Here is a 23,089-nt window from a genome sequence, read left to right on the forward strand (position 1 = left end):
GAGAAATATTTGTGGGCATTACTGATAAGCACATGGACCAAATTATTTGGTAATTAGATAAATATCTTCCATCATGGATTCATTCTGGTGCACTTGTGATGCATCAGCAGCACATTACAGGGTGCCTGCCCTGAAGCCACATGGGAGGAGGGTGTGCAGGCTGTCATGCTGTGCACTGCAGCTCAAAGCTCTTGCAGCTGGAGCTGCTCCAGAGCTCCTTGGGATGTTCAGGAGCATCCCTCAGCACTGTGGGGTGCTGAGCATCCTACCCAGGCTGTGGGGCTGTGGGACTGCTGCAGAACCAGCAGTGGGTGCAGTGCCAGCCTCAGGGCTGCTCCTTGTAAGTAGCTCTGGTTTCACAGCGAGGTTTCATCACCCTGTCCTGGGGACCAGAATCGTCCCAGCTGGCGTTTTTTGCCCAGCCAAGACTCACATCACCCAGAAGAGGGTTCAGCTGGGGGCAGCCAGCCCACAAAACCCCTGTTGTCTGTGTTTGCCCCTTCAGTGCTGGTTACTAAAAGGGAGCCAATGTGCTCTCTCTTGATTTCCCACTGCTGTGGCCCCTGGGAAACAAGCCCTTAGCTGCTTTCACCTGTGACTTGCTTGGTTCTGCCTGACAGGTGAGGAAGTACAAGTAGTTCTCCTGCCTCCATCAGGCTTCTGGAGGGGTTTTCCTTTAATAAATGGGCTCTGGTTTCACAGCCACTTGTGAGTGTGGCTGTGAGAAGCCAGTTTAGTGCGTGTTGGCCGTGTCCCTGCAGAAAGGGCCCTGCAGGCTGCAGAGCAGAGTCACGGCTGCCTCCTGCAGTGGGTTTGTGCTGGAGAAGTGCTGCGAGCCCTGGCTGGCAGGAGGCTGAGCTTCTCAAACTTCTCACGCACGTTTTTATGTGCAACTTTCTGACTAAAGTTCAACTCGGAATACACCGAGTAATTCAATTGCATCTCTGCCGCTGGGTTATGTAAGAGAAAGCTGAAATCGCGCCTCGTTTCGTAAGGTAACATGTATCCTTCTGCTGATCTGAGCAATTTCATGGTTTGCAGTGGGGTTCTGCTGTTACTTCTTGACTGAGCTGGGATTTTGAGGGGGAGAGGGTGTTGTAGCAGTTTTCTACATTAACTGGCATACAAATGTTTGAAACCTGGGCTTACTGTGTGTGTTTTGATGGTGTTTCAGCACGCTGAGGAGACCGGAGCAGCTGGAGCAGGCCGGGGGCCAGCGGTCAGCATCGCCCTCGCTCGCACAGCCTGCCGGCAGCTCCCAGAGCCCGCGGGAGATGCGCGGCCGGGGCCAGCCCGCAGCAGCGGCGGCAGAGGGGCCGCGGAGGACGCTGCAGGTGGACGCCAGGAGCCAGGGCTCGGGCAGGTCTCCCTCGGTGTCACCGGAGCGGGGCAGCACCCCCACCTCGCCCTACTCCGTCCCGCAGATCGCCCCCCTCCCCAGCAGCACCCTCTGCCCCATCTGCAAGACCACAGAGCTCACCTCGTCCCCCGGGCAGCCTAACTTCAATGCCTGCACTCAGTGTCACAGCAAGGTCTGCAACCAGTGTGGCTTCAACCCCAACCCGCACCTCACCCAGGTAATGCCTCCTCTTCCTCACGCAGCTTCCTGGCTGCTTCGGGTGGGTTCTTGCTTTCTCCAAGCACAGAAGTTGCACCTTTGCTTTTGGCAGCTGCAAAGCATTGACCAGGAGCAAGGGTTCTGCTGGTAATAAGGGAATAATTGTGATAATGTGAGCTTTGATGAAATGGGGCAGATAAATTAGTTGAAGGGGGTTGGTAGATTAGCAGGGCTCAGTCTCTGTTGAGACGCCCCAACAGGCTGAATTCTCCACTGTCAAAATTGTCCCTGAGTCCAAGGACTCGACAGCAAGGAGGGGAGCAGGGGGCTGCACTCCAGGCCGAGGTGAGGATGTCTCAGTGTCTCAGCCCTGACTCACCGCAGGTTCTGGTGGGCTCCAGCCGCGTCACGCCGGGCGCAGGGAGGGAAGCGCCAGGAGTCGTGCACGACACGCGGCAGGGCCGGGGGAGGAGCGTTCCCTCCGTGGGATGTGTGACACGGATGCTCGGGGGCCGGGGGCGGTGCCGGAGGTGGTGCTGGGGCTGGCTGAGGTGAGGCGCTCCCTGTGCCAATCTTCAGGTCACAGATCTCCACGCAGGGTGGGAAGTGATTGGATGGCTTTTTCAGCTTGAAGAGCCAAACCGCAGGGGTTTCTGATCTTAAAACAGAAACTTAAAGCTGCACTTTGGAAAGCAACTATGCCATTCCAGTGCTTGATAAGACAGGATTTAGGCACTGAAGCCCCCGGGATACCCAGGATTTACTGCCAGTAGCCATTTTGTGGTAAGCATGCAATGCTTGCTCCTGATGCTAGACACAGCAGTATCTAAGCATCCTTGTTTGAGGAACTCCTGCCTTCCAGTCCTTTATCCTGATGGAAGAAATCATAGAGTTATGGTTTGGGTTGGAAGGGACTTGAAGATCAAGTAGTTCCAGCCTCCTCCCATGAGCAGGGCTACCTTCCACTAGACCAGGTTGCTCCAAGCTCCATCCAGCCTGGCCTTGAACACTTCCAGGGATGTGACATTCACAGCTTCCCTGGGCACCCTTTTCCAGTGCCTCACTACACTGATAGTAAAGAATTTTTTCCTTTTATCTAGTCTAACATACTGTCTTGGAATTTGAACCCGTTCCCCCCTGTCCTGTCACTACAAGCCCTTGTAAATAGTCTTGCCCCATGAAGGAGATACACCTGCTATAATGATGCATAATTAGCTGGTTCCTGATATTACTTCACAGGTATTTACCTCTGCAAAGATCCAAATAAGGTCTCAGATCTTAATAAAGAGCCCTGAGGTGGAAATTCAGAGTCCTGCAAAGAAATGCCATGGGCTACTTTTCTGTTTTGCCTATAAGTTTCATCTTTAATTAGATTTGCCAATCATTAATTTGGTGTCCAAGCATCGCCTTGAAAGTTGTCCAGTTACTCTGAACAGTATCAGTTAACAAGGAAACAACAAAATAAAAATGCAATAGTTTCTCAGTTTCTGGTCTTTTCTCTTCTGCTTTACCCACAGTGGGCTCTACCCTGAGTCTCTCTTGCAGATACCAATATTAAAATATGTCTGTGCACAGAGACTTTTCTTAACTGCTCTAGGCCATTTTGCTCTTGGCATCTCTAGGTCTCTGTGCCCTCAGAAATGTGTTTGACTGCAGAGCATTTTTAAACATCAAATCAAAAAAGAATTGGACCTGAAATGGAAAAAGAGGTTGTTTTTTTGGTCTGTCCTGAGTTTAATATGCATTTCAGCAGCAAGCAACCTTATGACTTGTAAGTAGGTCGTTGTGGGAGCTGGGGGATGAAGACAGTTGTCCAAGAGAAGTGTTTGCAGCTCATGTTAGCAGCCTGTGTGATGGGCTGGCCGGGGGAGCAGCAGTGGTTGCTGCCTGGTTGGAAGTGTGACTCATTTTCCTGAGCATCATTCCTTGTGCTGCTATCCCAGAGTCACACAGAGAGGTGCCTGAACATCCTGGTGCTGTTACTGGGGGTAATGGAGGCAGCTGGAAGGGTTGGGAAGGATCTCTGCAGGTTTCCTGTTCCAACCTCTGCTCAAAGCACAAGCAGGGAAGGGATCTCAAGGCTGTACCCCATCAGCTCCTGGAACCTTCCAAGGGTCCATGTGCTGGGCCCAGCTGCTCCCCTGCCTCCCCTCACAGGGAAAACATCCACACAGTCTGATTCCTCCAGCCCAGCACGTGCTGCAGGGTGGCTGCATGAGGTGTTGTATTTTGTATTTGCATGAGGTGTTGTATTTTCTATTTGCATTTCCTTATGAATGTACTTTCATGTGCATAGTTGCCACTGCCACTTTGTGCTGCAGTAGATATGAATTTGTGACTTCTTTCTGCTTTCAAGGCTCTCTAGCAGGATTATATCATCAAAAATACCACGTTTTCTAAGAAAATCAAACTCAAGAAAACCATAATTGTGTTTTGCTTGGTACATCCTCTCCTGTGCAATCCGTGGAAATGCCAGAAACCACTGGCATGGTGAGGTAGGAGCCACAGGGCTGGTTTGGCATAATGATCTCTCAAACTGAGAGATCATTTTTTGAGAGTTGTATATAAGTATAAATCTTGTATAAACACTTTGTTTGCATTAGTCTTTTACTTGTGTATATATATCCACAGCATAAAATAGCTTTTCGTAATATAAATTTAAAGAAAATAATAGACTGAGTGTGTGAGCTGTAATCCATCAAGGCCTATCTTGCCACTTTCAACTCCAAGAGCAGATTTTTCAGAGGAGGGTTGACTGCACCACCTTCACTTTGTACTTCAGTAATACCTTCTCCTCAGAAGCACGTAATTCCCTTTGAAATACTATTTTTCTTTAGCTGTTATTTTATTCCTTTTTGTTTGACTTGATGGTCATTTTATCTTAAAAGCAAGTAATGAATTTTTGTGCTGATGAAGCAATCAGCTTCTGTGGCATCTCGAGTTGATCACTCGCTGAGAAAAACAAAATCTCTTTTTGGGTTTTTATTTCACTGTCTGTTTATTCCTTTGAGCAGCAGCTCGTTCTTGTTTCACAAGACTGGGCAAACAGGAGTTCCTGTCTGCTGCTGGTGTCACTCATATTTTACATGTAGATAATTATATTGTTCCCTCTGTTCATCCCGTGCCCTGAAATAGCTGCTGTCATCATTTTCAATTTGGTCGTGTGCTGGTGAGCTGCTTTCCTTGTTCATTCACTTATTCCTGAAGGTCAGAGCTCTTGCCATAGACAGTTATTTTAAGCAAGGAAAGGGAATTATCAAGCAGGGAGCAATGGTGGCACCATTAAAGACAACAAGTTTTAAAATAACGTGTTAAAGTCTAGCAGTTTGTTTCCAGTCCTGTGCAGAAAATAGGTTTTTGAATGGAGATGTGTTATTTTAAGTGCAACATTGCAGCTTTCACATTCTAGTAGGATTTTTAATTTCTCATTAAAACTTTTTTTCTACTTTTCCTCTGTGTTGTCTCTGAGGGTGTTTTTGGACAGCTTGTTCTGTAGGACCATACCAGTGATGCTGTCATCTCCTCCAGGGGGAATAGCTCAGTTTCAAACCAGTACAATAGGTTTAGAAAATCCTCTTTTTATACATCTCTCACTTTGTTCTGCCGCTCCTGTGGCTTTTGCCTGACTGATCCAGCAGCATGTTCATCTGATTGGATTTGCTCTGTTTGGTATCATAAGGAGTAACCTGCAGGCATCCTTTCTGCTTCTCTGGGGTTTTGAAGTGCTGCTGCACATTGCTAATTTGATAAATTAATTTCTTCTTCAGTCTTCTCTTAAAATTTGTTGGGTTTCTTTTAATTTGTTTTCTCACCATCCTAAACGCTAAACCAAAAACACGAACTTGAGTTTGATTTTAATCAAGAGCAGCAGCACAGCATTAAAACATGTGCTTTAGTTAGAGCTGAAATGAAACTCAAAATGCCTGGCTGCCTAATAGGTCTGCTTGGAACCACCTGGGATTACAGGAAACCTTTCTTGTCTGCCTTACATTTCTATTGTGCCTTTTTCAATTTGAAGTAGTGTTTATTAGAGGCAGTTTCATAAATATTCAGATGCACCTCCCTGAATAAAAGGAAGATGTTTATACATGTGTGTTCTTTACCAAATTACTTTCATTTTGAAGGCCCTGCTTTTGTCCCCGAGCTGTTTTGATTTTATTTGCTGTATTTGTGGCCATATTTATGACTTATAATTGTTAAACTTCAGTTCTTCCCCATGTTTTAGCTCCACTTAGGGAGATTGAAGAGGTTCTTTGTACTTTTTAATGCTATGAATATAATGAATTATGAAATATTTAAAATATTTGAGAGCAAATCTGTTCCCTGAATGCTCTGTGCCGTGTAAGCTCATCACAAACCTTTGGTCACGGACCTTCAGCAAGCAAAATGTAAAAAGTCTTAAGGAGAATTAAAAACTTGCTGGTTGGTTTCCCAACAGTGGTCAGGGTTGTTTGACAGGAGAAGAAAATTCTCAGCACCTCTTGAGTTATCTGTAGCATGAGGAGGTAGCCACAAAAATCATTAAAAGTTTTTAAGTAAATGTTTAAATTGTATTAATGGAAAACAGACCATCAGCTGAGGAGATGTGACTGAAATAATGTGAGCATTGTGTAGGGCTGTGTTTATCCTGTCATAACCTCACAGCAGATGGTTTTCTGCTCAGTAGTATAAGGAAATTTGGGTAAAGTGGAAAAAAGAAGTTGGGGGAAGCTGAAGGCTTCTGGATGCTGAGGGCTGAAGGATGCTGTGACACAATGCAGAGCATCTTTGGTGGGAGGAGTGGGGCTGGTTGGCACTGGAGGAATGTCTGTGCTCCAGAGCCTTTTCCAACCTGGCTGTACTGTCAAGAGTGGTGCCTGCCCACAGCATCACCTCACTCATTTAGCAAATGACTGAAAAAACCTCCAATATTGAAATTGTGAAGCTCTTACACTGCTTTCAAAGGACCCCATTTCTCCTTTGGTTCATTGTCCCAGTTGTGCACATTGCACCATGTCAGTCCAATTTTCAGTAAACCCCAGCATATTTGTGAGTTAGGGGCCCAATCTAACTTATTTACCCTGCAGGAGGCTTTGGCTTGACTAGTGGCCACTGGTTCAGAACCCCTGCAAGGCAAGGGCTGTGCTTAGCAGGTATGAGGGGTTTTCAGTTCTACATTAAACCAATGTTTGTTATTAGTGGCAGTGAATCCCCATCTCTTCCTCTCACCCATCTCCTCTCCTGCCTGTCATTCATTCAACATCCAAACATTCACAGGTCTCTGATGCTGTGCAGGTGTGGGTAAAATCCCTGTTGGCATCAGTGCTTTCACCCAGGGCTGAGCACTGAAGGACTGGATGAAAACAGGGATCTACTTTCTGATAGATAATTCAACATGAGCATTGTGAGAAATTTGATCTCCCTTGTTTCTCCCTGCCTTTTCAAGCAACCAAAGTGTTCTTCACCTCTTTGGATCTTTACTGAGAAGCCATGAGGCCATGCTGGCATGATATTTCCTAAATTTTTAAGTTTCCTCTGGGTGCATCAACTCCATGTTGGATGTAGCTCTTTGCAATGGGAGGGATGGCAGAGGATAAGCTGTGACAGTGATATTACATTTACACAGTCTCTTCTCTAGCTGAACAAGGCAAAGCCAACGAGGTTTTCTCCTGCTCTTGGGACCTCAACAAGTGTTTGTTTTCCTGGCCATGAAGCACCTCCAGCCTCAGCCATTGGCACATGTGTGGTCCTGCATGTCCTGCACCTGTATTATTGTGCTCATGGATAAACACAAAGCTCTGTTTAGAGGTTATAGTTCCCTCTCATTTTAAAGAATAGGTGTTGAGTCTGAAAAATAAATGTTTCTCTGGTCTAGCATCCCTTGGGGCATTTCACACTGGTGTCGTGCTTGTGGTGTCTGTGGGGAGATGGGGCTGGCTCTGTCAGCAGTTGTCCTTCCTTGTGTTCACCTGTCAGCAAGTTCAGAGGTGTGTTTTTTCCTCCTGTGATCAGATCAAACCCCTGGATGCCCTTGGGCAAGCAGTGTTTTTGTTCTGCTGTGGTGTTAGACAGCTTTCTGTGTGTGTACGTGGTAGGTTGTACCCTATTTTCAGCCAGACCCCTGTGTTGCTGAGTCAAGTTGCCCATTTTAGAATGATTTGTCTTTTGAGATCATCCTCCTTCACCATATAGATGTAAAAATAAATCTGTCGTTGGCATTACGTTGCAGATCTGGGAGAAATTTTCCATTGGATCGTGCTGTGCAATAGGAGTGAGATATGTGTTTATTCCAGTTTTTTCTTTGTTTTTAGCAGAGCTTCAGCCAGCAGTGACCTGCATGGACGGTGGGTGATGCTGTTTGCAGGAGCTGGGGCTTGGCATGCCTGCTACCTTCTCCTGAGGATGCAGCAATTTGGGCTGCAGCTGCCTGGGCAGGGATGCTTGGCCTCGTCTGCTGCCACAGGGCTGCTCCATCCCAGTGTCTGAGGTCAGCATCCGCCCCATGGGCAGGTGGGACCGGTGCTTTCTGCCCTACAGCCATCCTCAAGAGCACCCTGTGAGCTGGGCACTAAAACTCTGCTCTTTGTGGCTGCACAGAATACTCTGTGGATTTTTTTATGGTGAGAAAATATTGATAGGAACATGGGATGTATCACCCTGAACTAACAGGTTGTATGTGTATGCATATTTGCCACGTTTTAGCCCTTCCTCACTGTCATCCTTCACCTCTTAATCCCTTTATCCCTACACCAGGTGTTCCATCCTGTATCTGCAGCATTGCAGCGAAGGATGTGTCTGCTATCCCTTGGTGGACTTTAATTTTTTTAATGGGGTGATTAACACTGAATGAAGGAACTCAAACGGAGCTGGAGAGTAGCACACTTGCTGTTGCTGAGCCTTTCTGTTTAGAAATGGCTTATTTGCCTTTTGGTCCCTGCTGCAGCCCGAGCAGGAGCTTCTCCCAGCCATCCACAATGACGAGCGACTCATCTCTTTGACAGATCACAATTCAAGTTAGAGCCCGTGAAAAGAAAAAGCTCATGAGTAATTCTGGCTGTTTCTCCCGATGTGCCGCCTTTTGCTGTGCTCTGCGTGGATGATTCAAATAATGCAAAATTCGCTGGCAGAAAATGTCAAAGAAGATCTCTGCTGAACGCTTGCTGGTGGCTGAGGGGGCTGGTGCTGCTCAGGGTGGGTCCTCTCTGCTCAGGGCAGGTTCGGCTGGGCCATGGGGACCCGGCAGGGGCTGTGGTGACACGTGAAATTGTTCGGAGGGCACGGGAGAGCCTGGCTTCCCGCGGGCTGCAGCCATGCTGCGGTGCAGAGGGGTAATTAAAACAACTGCAAGAGAAGAGGAGCCCTCCCGAGGGATGGCAAGTGCCCTCCTTTCCTCTCGCTTTATAAATGCCGAGCCCAGCGAGCCGCACGGGCTGAGCCCCGCGCCCGCCTTCCCTCGGTACACTGAGTTACAACAAGCTGTTTGCTTGGATGAGACGTGGTTTTCCTCTGGCTTCCAACTCCCAGATCACTTCATCATTAAAAAGGAAAGCCAGCTGAGGATCGGAAGCGGCTGTCAAGCTTTCCATCGTGGAGCAGGGTACCGAGTCAGCGGCTCCCTGTCTCTGAGAGCTTTGCTTCCGTAGTCCTGAACATCCCCGGGCAGAGGGATAGGATCCCTTACAGCCCGTGGTGGTGGATGGGGATATTTTGCTGACACGGGTGCTGCCCCAGGTTTTCCTGTGGGTCGAGTGTGTGAATTGTCTCAGTGCTGGAGTCGCTCAGCTGCTCTGGCGCACTCGCCGCAGCCCCAGAGCCGGAGCTGCGCAGGGCTGTGCAGCCCAGCCCTCGCTGGGCTCCGCTCTGTGGTGTGTTTGCTGCCGGAACGCTGCGCTGCCCCGGGGAGCGCTTAGGAGGAAACTTCAAGAGCTTTCAGTGCTTTGATGGGGATTGAGTTAATCCTAGCTGAATTCATTCCTATTTACGGGCTTTCTACAAGCTGCAGAGAGCAGGGTGGTTGTAATGGAGGGTGTCAGGCGCTTTAGCACCCACTCTGCACCCACCCCTACGGCGCTGGCCCAGGTCTGCGTCTTTGGTGCAGCAAGGGGTGCGCAGTGGGACAACCCCAGCAAGGGAGATGTTATGACATGGCTCTTCCCACCTTGAATTGTAGTGACATCCAAGGTCTGTGTGGTCCTTAAAGACAGAGGTGGTGGCATCTTGTCAGTGTCTCTTGTCACCTGAATTTAGCTGATCACCAGTGCTATTTTTAGAGCTGTGTGGGCTCCCACCACAATGAACCACCTTGCTTCTTTCTGGCCCTGTCTCTTGGCCATGGTCACATTTAGATGCTAAAAAGGGATTTACATAGTGTGGTGGGCTGAAAAGCCTCAGAGATTTCTGAAAGCAGTCCTGTGTATGAAGTGAGGTGTTTGTGGAACAGCAGTTATGCCTGCAAAGGTATTTCTCACCATCTTAATTCAAGCCTTGCTCCCAGACCTCACCCTCCTGCCATACCCAGCTTTTTTCAGAGATATGGTATGGACAGCCCAGATCTGAGGGGTATGGTGCTGACAGACTATGAAAACTGACTGTTTTAACTCTGATTTAAATGGTGTTTTATCTCAGCTACAAACCTTTTGATCAAGGACAGCCGAAGGGGGGATATTTCCATTCTGGAGTCAGTTTATGTTGTAAATAGACTGTGCCGGTGGCATGGCTTTCTGCTTTGAGTAAATCAAAGCCAAATTGTTAGAATGGCTCTGGAAATCCAGGGAGCAAAATGTGATCTTAATGGAATGGGAGTAGACTATGCAGCAGGCTGGTGAGATTAAAGGTTTGTCAGGAGTTAAGGCATGTATGTAACGCAGCACTACACCAGCTAGAAGTTGTTTTTGAAGCCTGAAAAACAACAAGTGTGTCCCTCCCCTTTCTCTCTTGCTCCCTGCCCTGCCCACTTTGATGCCCATCTCCTGTATCTTAATCAAGCCCAGCTGTTTGTGCAGCAGTATTGCAAAAAACCTTCAGGATGAGAAGTTTGTACATTGACCTTTTGCTCCCTCCTCAGCTCTTTTGCCACCCCCCTTGCTATGTCCAAGCTGAGGGGGCAAACTGGCCAGACCCTCAAACTGGAGACCTCAATGAAAGAAAGAGACCTGAGCAGCAGGCAGGAGAGATGTGCCCACCAGTCCTACAGAGAGGAAGTTCTGGTGCCCTCCTACCTCCAGCCACCCTCTCCCCTTTCCAATGAGCACAGCCCAGTATTCCCATTAGACGGAAGCAGAAGCACAAACACTCAGGCTCATCTGTTCAGCAAAGCCCAGATTATTCTGAATCATCCAAGTCCTTATCAGAGCGCTCCAGCCGGCGCTTGCATCAGTCACAGCGCGGCTGCCGGAGTCGCAGGCAGCGCTCTGCCCCTTTTCATTGCCACAAGCCAGCAGCTATTTGAAGCCCTGTCCCCAAAGAGCAAACGAGCTTGTCACTGCTCGTAGCTCAGCTCTGCAGGAATCGCAGGATCAGCAAGCGCTCCCCATTAAAAACCTGCTAAGGACGCAAACGTACAGGGCTGCACGTGTAGTGCTGCACCCAGCTGGGTGGGATGGAGTGGGCGCTGCTGGGCTTGGACCTAGGAGTGAAAGCTCCCCTTGGGGTTTTAGTTTTGGGCTTTTTTCCCCTCTAATTGCAGAATAATACCCTAGAAGTTCTAAAGGGCATGTTCCTGTGACTCCTTGAATATGAGGCTCCTCCAAAAACGGCTTTGTCATGGCTCTGAGCTGCTCACTGGTTCTGTTCAGACTTTCCTGTTCTCTCAGGTATACCATGTTGCCCTTCCTCCCCACAAGACTGTTCTGATCTCCTGGAAGGCACTGCTTGTTGCCCTTTCCCCTGAGAACCTCTGTTCTCAGTATGATGCCCACCAGATAAAATACCAGGTCTAGTGGAGAGGTTTGGCTAAAAACTAGTGGTCTGTGTTAAAATTACTCTGGGGACCTGAGAAAGAGTTGAATTACCTGTATTTCTGGATTCCTCTGAAATAAGGAGCATACTTATTGTAGGAGAGGCCTGTCCTTGGGTTCACCTGCCTCTGTTTTGCCCACATATTCTATGTATTGCAAAACCTTTCAAGCTTTGAGAAAAGCAAATACTCTCAGTATCTGATGGAGCACATTATATAAGTGCAAGACCAACAGTTCTGGGATCCATCCCAAAAGGTGAAGCCCAGTTAAAGTGAGCCCTTGTACCCCATGCATGGTGCTGTCATCTCCTCAGCAACCTGCTCAAGGGACCTTTGGCAGATTGGAACATGAATCCTGATTCTTCTTGGAGTACCAAGTCAGTATGGAGATTCTGGGCCAGGCCAGCTAATGCCCTGAAATTTATTTTGACGCACTCTACCTTATGTTGTGACCTGCCATATTAATTTTCCAGCTGATATGATTGTGGCTTTCAAATTGGAGAGTGCTTTGAGAACTATCCCCAAACAGGCATGCTGCTGCTGCCATCTGTCTTTGAGCTGCTTCTGGGATCCCACTACTTGCTCTCAGCAGACAATTGTTACTGCTTTATTGAATTAGGAAGAAAAAAAAATCCAGCAACTTCTGAAATATAACTAATTCCAGGTGCTAAGTCCCTTTTGAAACCAGGGGGAGATGTTGGAATAATAATGCTATATGCAGATCCTGGATGTAAGGTTTTTGCAATTCTGCCCCAAAAAGTCTCATGATCTGATGGTTTTGAATGATATGTCATGTGGAGAATTCTGAAGAGCTCTTCTGCACTGAGGGATCTCTAACCAAGAGCCAAAATTGGGCAATGTCACTCTTACAGTAAAAACTGAAATCTTCCGTGCCCTTCCTAATGATTTTGGCCAGCTCAAGCTCTTACCCCAAGTCACCCTTTTTCTCCCTCCAGTGCCTTTTCCCATGTCTTCCAGCTGCAGGCACTTGCCCAGTGCCATCCAGCCTGCATCCTGCTGGGAAGCAAAGATCTTGGCATGGCAGGACCCTCACCCTTTGGGAGCGGGTCACTGTGCACCAAAGAGCAGCATCCCCATGGACCGTGTGCTGTGCCGCATCCCAACGCCTGCTGCACCCCGTGCTTCAGACCTGCTCCTCCTTTTCTCTCTCTGCAGCGTGCCAGGAGCCAGCCCACGCCAACAGACACGGCTGTGGGCAGATAAAAGCTATTGGGAAGGTGGTGTTTATTTGGATATCAAATGTTTTTCCCTCCTGGTGCGTGGATCCTGCTGCTTGCCGCTTGCTGGCCAATCCATGCCTTCTCTGCCCGGTTTGAGGCAGGTTGGGGCTGATTGCTTGCAGTCAGCCTGGCTCCCACTGTTCAGCTGGGTGTTTTGATGCATGATACTTGAAAATCAGAGGCAAGATCTCTCCAACTGAACCCCTGAAAGTGAGGGGAGCTGTGGTCACTGCTGCTGTGTCACCTGCATAAAATGAGCCCTGTGGGTCATCAGAGTCAGTCCCGTGGTGATTACACCTGGCTTTACAGCCAGGGCATGACAACAAGTTTAAGTGTTGCTCTCCAGAAGGAGTTTCTGATTGGCATTGGAGCAAATCAAAGCAGGGTGAAATCAGCTTGAATTGTGCAGTTTGCTCCTCTAGTTTTCTTGCTGTCTGGATGGACATGGAGCACTGCAGCTGGCACTGCCTGTGTGCTGCTTGTTGGAGGTGTTTCAAAGGAAAGCTAAGAAGCCCTAGAAGAGCATTTGCTTCTGCAGTATTTTTGGTGTTTTACCTGAGTGATTTCTATTGTAGTGCTTTTCTTTTTTGTAGCAGTTTGTAGTCTTGCAGTTGAGTACTTGACCCTTTATTTGAGCTGAACTAAACTGGCTTTTGTTGTAAGCTTGCCCAGGGTTTTCAGTTGTGCTGAGATGTCCTAAGCAGGTTACTCTATGGTAATCCTGTGGGCCCCCATTCAGGAAGGCTGCAGAAAGCTCCTGAATGGGGTCACTTCAAATTTTGGCTTGGGTTGTGACAGAAAAGACAATCTTTCAAGTAGCAGGATTCTTTTTCATTAAGAGTTTATTCAGCTTTCTGGTGTAATGGTTTACATCTCCATGACAATGCTGACTTCAGCTCAGCAAGCAAAATATCATAGACTAGAATCCCAGAATGGTTTGGGTTGGAAGGGACCCTAAAGCTCATCTCATTCCAGTTCCTGCTGTGGGCAGGGATACCTTCCACTAAACCAGGCAATTCCAAGCTCCATCCAACCTGGCTTTGAACATGTCCAGGAATGGGAAGTTCACAGCTTTCCCAGTCATCCTGTTTCAGTGCCTCAGCACCCTCACAGTAATTAATTTATTCCCAATATCCTCTCCATTCCTGCCCTCTTGTCAGTGTGAAGCTGTTCCCTGTTTTTCTGTCCTTGTGAAAGGTCCCTCTCTGGCTCTCTTGGAGCCTCTTGAGGTACTAGAAGGGGCTCTAGGGGCCCCTAGACTCTTCTCTTTCTAGGCTGAACAACTCCAACTCTCATCAAATCGTGATTTGAATGACCAATTTTAATCTTGCTTTGCAACTAGCTTTTATTTTTTTGATGACAGGGTGATTGCTCTTGTAGACTGGCTGTCAGTGAAGTAGCCCCTTCTTCAAGGCTAAATAATAGTTATAAAAATAATAATAATTATAGCTATAAAAACACAAAAGTGATGTGGATTTACAGGTATCTATGCAAACTAATTGTTTGCAGATTCTTGTGTAAATTTTATTTAGTAGATGATGACATGTCATTATGCCAGGTGTATTTGGATGTCCAGATATATTTGGACTGGGAAAGGAGTTCCAACACAAAAAACCTATTCTAATTTATTTAAAATAGGTCGCTGGTGCGATTTCTGGGAAGGGGTGCCCAGGCTGGAGGAAATGAACCCAGTGCCTCTCCTCTACTTCTCAGAGTCATAAAGAGGCTGCAGGTTTGTGGTAGGGCCCTGAGCCCTGTGGGAAAGCCCCTTGCATTTGTCAGGAGCTGCTGCCTGCCCCTCTGCCCTGGGAAGGAGCTGCCTGGGGTGGCTTTGTCATGGCTTTAGGATTAACCCTCCTTCTGGACTCCCTCCAGGCTGCCTTGTCAGGGCTCTCCCATCCAAGCATGGTAGGTTCTGGCTGGATGGGACCTTTCCTCCCCCTGGCCGTGCTCCTTCCCTTATCTCCTCCCTGGCACCCTGAGTGTTGTCCCTTGTGGCCCCCATCCTGCAGCACTGCATCCTGCTGTGCCTCACTGCAGCTCTGCAGCTCATCCCCATCATCTGATGCAATTCCTGGGAAACCAGTACAAGCCAGGAAGGGCTGTATGGGACACCAGACCATGCACAGGAGGGGGGTGTGCTGTGCCTGTCTCCTCCAAGGTGCACACCCATACTTTGTCCCTGTTTCATTTGTTAATAATTGCATCCTCTCAGCAGCAATAGCCCAGATGAAGGTCTAGGCTGTCCAAAGGGTTTTGTGGAAGATCAGACCTGCCCTGGGCAGCCTATTGCTCCTTTGACCAGCATTTAGTACCCAGAAGGGTGTCTTGGGATCATGGCATCTGCTTGCATTTCTTTTGCTGCAGCCATAGATTTGTGTTTCACAGATTGTGTGGCTAGCTGGATTATAAATTATTCATGACAGGCAACTTATCGTGTTTATCTGGAATAATTGAGCAATTAAGTCTGTTTAGGTATGTAAAAAGATTGTGCAGTGGCTTGTCTGTCTTCAGGCCCTAAATTCTGCAAGAGCATTTGTTACATATTTAATCCAGAATAACAACAACATGAAAAAAAGAAAGGCAGAAGATACACTCTGCTTTGATGCACTATGATGTGTTCATTCACACAAGTTTTTCATTCCAGTGGCTTCACTCATAAATACACACCAGCTCAGGATAAATTAGACTTAACTTGGCTTCTGCAGTCTGGAGAAGGTGTGAGACCATAACATCAGGTCTGCAACCCTGTCTCTGAAAACACTTTGGGCTGTTTATGCCAGCACCAGAATTGTTTTTAGTGTTTAAAACCTTCCATCCTAGACACGTGGGTCAGAGGATCACGCTCCTCTCTACCCTCATCACTGCTGTGCTATACTCAGATGTTGATGCTGCCAAGGTAGTGCAAAGTTTGGGGGTGAAAGGACCTTTAAATACCCAACAGTGTTTAGTTAAGTCCCTGAGCTACAGCCATTATCTCCCGTTGCTGTAGCTGTCCAGGAGGGTTCCCAAAGGAGCTGGAAGCTCATGAGCAAGGCTACAACAGGGACCACTCAGAGCTGAATAAATGTGAGCCATGCAGTAAATGGATGATTTTATTCTGTGTTACTAATAGGAAACTGGGCTGCTTTTAAATTGATCTGTTCTAAGTCTATTTACTGGGAGAGCCTGTGCTCTTTATAGCATTATAGCTGTGAATTGCATCGCTGCTGCACATGACACCCCGAGGAGCCCCGTGGTCTCATGTATTCCTCTTCTTTGGGCAGGAGGTACCAGGGAATGGAAAGTTTTGAGCTCCTGTGCTCCCTCCCAGGCTGCTATTTTAGTTCTGCAGGAGACAATGAGTGAGCAGGACCGGAGGCTCCTGTTACTCAGGACGTCCGTCCTTCGGCTGGCGGCAGGGCACGGGAGCAGCAGCAGAAAAAGGCAAAGCAAGCCATTAGGCTTTCCTTGGCCGAGGGCTCCCGTGGAAATCCTGCATTACGGAGCCGGAGGGACCCGGGGCTGCACTTAGAGCACCTCGGCGTGCAGAGCTCGCTCGGGAGGTCAAAGCCCGCGGTGAGCGCTCTGCCCGGCCCAGGGAGCAGCATCCTCCCAGCACGTACAGACGTCCAAATCTTTCATGCGCTCCTGCGGACGAGGAACAAAGGCTGTCTAAACAGGAGCTAGTGAGGCAGCAAATCGCACAAGAAACCTTCCCTAATGAACTGGAAGGACTTGTCCCTTTGCCTGGGGCGGCGGCACTGCCGGTTTGCTTAGCTAGGCAGCGCCTTGTTTGGCGGGGGACCCGCGCTCCGGGGGGAGCAGAGGAGCAGCTCTGGCGCTGGCGCTGGAAAGGTTTGCTCTGCCCATCTGCTCCTCTCTGCCAGCGAGGGCAAGCAGGGAAGGAGGGGATGCTCTCACTTCCTGAGGAGCTGGCCATGGGGGATGCTGCCGGGGAGCACCGTCCTGCCTGTGACGGCGGATCGAGGTTAGTTGCTGAGCTGTTGGGCGTGCAGTTATTTCCTTTGGTCGTGTGCTTCATCCCTGTGTCCGTGCTTGCATGGTGCAGGGAAAGATGGACCAAGCAGCGAGGTGCAGGTGCTGGAGGTTGTCTTTGAAACTGCAGAGCCTCGTGGGGGTCAGCGCCTCCTGACACCCTTTGGAGACAGGAGATGCGCTCAAGTAGCCTGGGGTTGGTTCAGGGAGTGCTAAGCAGAGAAAGGAAACTGTTTGAGAAGTGACTCATAGGATGAAATGGCACTGTCTTATTTCGCAGCTCGATTCTCTGGACAAACGCACTTTCCCATCTGTTATTTGCAGAGAAGGAGATGAGTTTGGGGGTTGGTTCCTCTCACTCGCCAGCAAGCGAGCAAGTTGATTATTTTCTGGCAAGCATTAGCAGGATGATTACTGACGGCTCCGGTGGCTTCCCCTTCTGGGCAGGAGTGCCAAGGACTAGATTTTATTTATATTAAGATGTTTGAAGATAAAGATGAGCATAAGGTGGCCTTTTTGACAAGTGACTCGGTGCCTCTGTGACCAATTCCCCTGTCAATTAAGTGCTGAAACAGTCCTAATTGCACATTTTCTCTGGAGCCCTGGATTCTCCTCAAACTGTGCTTTAGATTTGGACCAGGAAGCTTCAGCCCACGCTGCCTGCATGTTTGCATCCGCCTCCTCTCCACCTGGATGCAGGCATGAATTGTGGTGATATCTTGACATGCAGCCTGGCCCTGGGCACACAACAGCTCCTGCACCCTGGGCTGCTCGTGGTCCTCCCAAGGCACCTCAGGAGACTCCATCTCCTGGTGGTTATCTGTGCCCCTCAGTCAGACTCTGGCTGATACCCCACATCACAGCCTCCACGAGACGCTTTGCAGGCTCCTCTTTGCATTTGCATGTGGGCTGTGCACTGATCCAAACAACCAGGGCTGCTTTTCCTGCCCTCCACACACAAGCTCCATGGCAAACTGTCCCTGTGCTGCTGTAGAACTCAGCAACAGGATCATGGAATGGCTTGGCTTGGAAGGGACCTTCAAGATACCTCGTTCCAACCCCCTGCCATGGACAGGGACACCTTCCACTAGACAAGATTGCTCATGGCCCCATCCAACTTTTGCTGCAAATGCTTCCAGAGAGAATTTAATTTTACTATTAAACAAACCTAAAACTTCAGAAAAAGGTATATATTTGTCATGCACTCCAGTCTGGGATGGTGTAGGAAATCTGATTCACATGGTACCTTTAGTGTTTTCCATGCATCAGCAGCTGCTCCAGGATTTGCTGAGCTTTCCCTGCTCTCCTGCAGCCATTCCCACCTCCTGCCTTCCCAGCAGTATCCCAGCTCCCCACAACTTGCTGTTCCTTCTGTTCTCTAGCCAAGGGCTGCCTTCTAGCTCTGCCTCTTCCCTTGGATCAGGATATTGTTTAATTGCAGAGTGTGTCTGTGGCTTTGGCTGAGCGCAGTGTGACGAGTAAAACACGAGACATGCCCCCCAGAGAGCTCCTTGGGACTGGACCCGGCAGGCACGGATGGAAGGGACGTTTCGCTGACTGCTGATTTTGTGAGACAACATTCTTCATGTGCAGGCAGAGCTGCTGAGCTGAAGACACTTAAGGACACTCTAGGCAGGGCACTGGCAGCTCTTGGGAGAGGCCAGGCTGTTGCAGTGTTCCTCCAGGATAAGCCAGTAGCAGCCATGAATGAAACCTGTCTCCATCCAGTCAGTGATCCTGCTGTTGAGCCTCTCTGTTAGTCTGATTAGCACAGTACCTTCATTACCCAGTTCCAGCTGGGGTTATTTTTACACTCATACTGGTGCCTGCAGAAGGCAGAGAGAGCTCTGACCTTGGGGTGCATCTGCTGGAGGGTGGCTTCATCTGGGGAAGGGGCCCATCAGGGCTCCTGGATTTGAAGGGCTGCTGCCAGAAGGGCCCTGTTGTGCTCTCCCCAAACATAGCTGGGGGCTTTTTTCAGGATTTCAGTTTTGTAAACATTCCTTTTCTGTTCTGAATTCCCATGAACTTGGTTGCTGTTTTTTCAGCTCATTGTACATCTCATCTCATGCCAAAGGATGAATGTGGGTTGTATCTTCTGCTGAACAAAGCTTCTTTTCTCTGTCCTGTCCAAAATGGTCACCTTTGGGTGGGATTGATCATGCTGGACTCAAGATGACTTGGGGCCTGTTCTTCCCAGTCTGAAATGATTGTTTAAAGCAGGTCAGAGGGCCTGAGCCCAGCACCTCCTCTGACATGGGGATGTACAGCTAGCAAGGTCAGTGCCTTTGGCTGCAGTGAGGTCTAAATGGGTAGAGCAGGTGAGGAACCATTCCATCTCAAATCTCCAAAGTCATAAATATGGTAATCTAAATATGGTCTCTCCATTTTGGTTTTTTTATTCTTCTGTAGTAGGATAACATCCTGGGTGACCTCCAAATGGTCCAAAATAACCAACCCTCAGCAAAGACAGAATTACTCTTAATTATAATCCTAAATTTTGGCGTGAAAATATCTTGGATGTTCAATTACGATTTTTTTCTGCTTACAGTGCTCATTTTAAAGCTTCTGCCCACTGCAAAGGCTGAACTCTATACTCGAGATACTTTTAGAGCTGTATTGTCTTACCACAGGGGAACAAAACAACCTGAACATAACCAGCACTCCCTCACATCTCCTGGTAACAAATACTGGGGATGGGCTATTTTCACATAGTCTCCTAAAATAGTGGTGTTAGAATAACTGCAGAAGCCTTACAGACTCAAGCTGTGTCTGTATCATTTCAGATCCCTTTTAAATGTGTGCTTTTCTTGATGTTTCTCTGGATGATTTGGAAACCACAGTGCACAGGGATAGATCTTGGTCTCCCTTATGTACCTGCTCTGCAGAGGGTCACAATCTAGCCCACCATGCCTGTAATTTTATACGTGTGTGTGTATATGTATATTCAATTTATAATTCTTATCAATGTTTAAATCTGCACTGGGCAGAGCCAGCACATGCTGTGGATATTCCTGCTGCAATTTTTTAAAAGAAAACGCTGATTGGAAAGTTTTCATTCCTAACAGGATTTGCAAATGGTTGGTGCTCACAGGACAGCATTGAGGGGGGAGGCACATCTGCCAGCTGTGACCCAGCAAGCACTGCCACTTGCTGACCTACCCATGCATTGGGGAATAATAAGATTTGGAAGGGGGTTTTGAGGAATATTCTGGGGTGTTGGAGGGCTCTGTGGTGGAAAAGGTGAGGCTGGTGGTTGTAGGTGTGTTGGGAACTGCTTGGAGGCTAGGGCAGGTCAGGTGTCAGATACAAGCATTCCAAATGTCCATACAGATGGGATGGTTCAAGCTATCAAAGCTTGTGAGACCAGAACAGGCACAAAATACCCTATAGATGAAAGGCCTGCAAGCTTTACCTCCCTGAGTCTTCTGCTGAGCCCAACAGCATGTGTATAATTTGCTTTAATGGTTAGAAACATCTGCTGTTAAAAGTGATGCTTAATATATTTGGCTTCAGCTTCCAGTCATTAGTTCTTTTTATGCTTTTTTCTGCCTAATTAACAACCTTTTAGTACCTGATATTGTTTCCACTGAATGTGCTGCTATATCGTAATCAAGTCACTTCTTAATCTTCTCTTTGATAAAGGAAAAAGATCAACCTCTTCAGTTCTCTCATTCCAGACATTTTCTGCATCCCTGGAATCGCTCTCACAGATCCGGCCCGCATCTCCCGCAGTGTTTTACTAATCTCCTTAAAATGTCGGTGTGGAGCCGTGCAGGGCTCTGGAAGGAGTCCCTTGGTGCTGGGAGAGGAGGCTCAGCCACCTCCTCACTCCTGCTTCCAGCTCCAGGCTTCCTGCATGGATTGAGCACAGGTTTGCCAGGCAGTAGAGGCTCATCTTCATCGATATTTAATATAAGGGCAGCTGGAACAAGATGATCTTTCAAGTCCCTTCCAACCAAAACCACTCTGATTCTGTTGTTTTACCAAACCCGCTGTGTGTGAGTGGTGCTGCCTGTAGTGAGATGATGATACCTTGGCAGTGGTGAATTCTTGTTGTCCCTAGCTCAGCCAGGTAACCAGTCTGAAATCCATTTAGCATATTCACTATTCATATTCTATAGTGCTTTTTATTTTTGTCAGCATGTCATACAATACTAGGTCAAAACACCTTTTGGACATCAAGGATATTGCTTCTGTGCATTACTAATATCAGATGTGCAGAGAATAAAATCAGGTTTGCTTTGCTGTGACCTATTTTTCCTAAACCCTGTTGATGGGCATATTCGTGTGTCCTTCAGTTCTCTGCACTTTCTGCCTTGGACAGATGTCTGTCTCCCTGTCCCCTGCAGGCCATACCTTTGCCTTCTTCAAGCAGAAGACTCTTACAGTCTACTAAAATTTCCTCTTAAAAATGAACATCAGCACACAGCAGTTTTCTTAGTTCTCTTAGAGCTCTTGGATGCAAAATTATTCAGTTCTGCCAAATTTAAATATCTTCTGGTGCTGGTAGATGTTGTTGGATGTTCTTCTCGATTGCTAATAGGATGGAAATGCTTCATCCTCATAACGAGTGTAATCCTTCTTGTTCCCAAATGTTCCAGGACAGTGATTACAGCATGTCCATCATATCTGTCTCATTAGCATCTCTTCCATCTCCCCCAGTGATGGACTCCCATCCTTTCTAGGAAGAGTCTGGGTGTAAATCTTTACTAATCCAACCCCTGAAACTTTTGATTTGGTGAGGAACTGGGCAAACAGGACACAGAAATAGATGGAATGGGATTATTTCATTATTTGCATCACCATCCTCTAAATGCTTCAGATTCATCATGCAGGGGGAAGATGCCTAGAAAACAGTAGAGAGAAATGGGGGAAAAGAGTATGAAAAGAATTATTTTTTCCTACTATTTCTTTATCACCCAAGCTTTTCCCTTCTCCTTTCTCCTCCTTGGGGGAAGGATCTTTGGCAAGACAACTCAGCCCTTCCTCTGCTATCTTCCCTGCAGCATCCTTTAAGTTGTCTTTGATCTGTGTAACCCACACGGTGTGTCATCAGTTGCATCAGTGGAGGCCGGCCAGGCAATTTGTGCTAATCCCAACTCAATTTACATTTCAAATGCTTGCTCTGGGAGCTCACACCCCACTGTATTTCCTGCAGCTTTCTCCTGCTCCCCAGGACAGATGTTCCACAGCAGTTCCTCACCAAGTCACCAAGGGCAATTGGATGCTCCTATCCCATCTAAACACCCCCTGGCTTTTTCCTGTCTGGGTGGTAGGTTCATTGTGAAAAGTGAGACATTTCCAATGATCCCGTTGTTCTGCAGCCCTGAGCTGAGGGAGGTCCTGGTGGGCTTGTCCATGAGCCTGCCCAGCTCCTGTGGCCCAGGCACAGTGCCTCCCACTGCCTGGGCTTTCCTGGAGGAGCCTTGGCCAGGGGCAGGGTGGGGGGCTCTGTGTGGCACAGGGAGGGAGGGCAACTCCTCTTCCCCCAGTTTCCACCTCACCAAGGGTCTTAAAGTGCGGGTAAGGAGATTATGTGGAGAGGGAAGATTTGAATTTCTTGCATCCTGGGAACAAGAACCTGAATAGAATGGATTGGTTCTCCCTTAATTTGAGCTGATGGGGATGGTGGGCAAAGCTGATGGGATTTTGGTAGACACTCTCTTGAAATAGAACTGTGGGGAAAAATTCCAGGGGGTGTGAAAGCAAAAATAACGCAAGAAATTTTGGATGTCAGAAGAGAGACAGCAAGACCCTAAGAAATTATAAAAACTGAAGTACTATTTTCAGGGACTAAATATAATGTGGCTCCTTTGGAACAGCTTGGAGAAACGACAATGTAGCACAAAATTGCTGGGGAAAATTGAGGCTGTTTTCCCTCGGCTCCAAGGAAGGACTCGAGCGGAGGCTGGTGTAGAGAGTGGCGTGGGAGCTCAGCAAGTACAGGGAAGTCTGGGAAAAGCACAGAGCTGATGTGCAGCCAGGCTTGTAAGGTGATGGGGAGAGCTTTGCTGGAGGCAATGCCAAGCCTTGGCACCCAGCATGTGCCGGGCAGAGAGGGGAAGGGGTGCGGTGGGCAGGTGGAGGTTTCATCCACCCCCGTGAATTTGAACCCATCTCTCCTAGCTGATCTGAATTTCCTCAGTTTTAAAAGTTATTATTTGAAGGCTGGCATTTATGAGAACCCTTCTGGGCAGGAGACTTGTAACAAGGGATTTAGGGCTTATCTGCCTCACCTCTCAAGGACTTGTCATCGTGTCCCATCATGAGACCTACAATAACACCCAACTGCATCTCTGCAGGCAGCTCCTGTGAGCAGAAAAAGGTTAAAATGTGCCTATTGTGTGATTGGAGTGGAGGGGGGAAAACCCTGTG

General features: G+C 48.0%; 1 protein-coding gene across 2 annotated transcripts in view; it reads left to right on the top strand.

Moving 5' to 3' along the window:
• BSN (bassoon presynaptic cytomatrix protein) overlaps nucleotides 1-23,089 on the top strand; it is an 88,561-nt gene that overhangs the window by 20,590 nt on the left and 44,882 nt on the right. For both annotated transcript variants that reach the window (XM_074550064.1, XM_074550065.1), the window contains exon 2: nucleotides 1,175-1,577. In XM_074550064.1, the coding sequence (XP_074406165.1) occupies nucleotides 1,175-1,577 (403 nt within the window). The remainder of the gene's footprint in view (nucleotides 1-1,174; nucleotides 1,578-23,089) is intronic.

Source organism: Zonotrichia albicollis, chromosome 12 (genome assembly GCF_047830755.1).
Source record: "Zonotrichia albicollis isolate bZonAlb1 chromosome 12, bZonAlb1.hap1, whole genome shotgun sequence".
Lineage (NCBI taxonomy): Eukaryota > Metazoa > Chordata > Aves > Passeriformes > Passerellidae > Zonotrichia > Zonotrichia albicollis.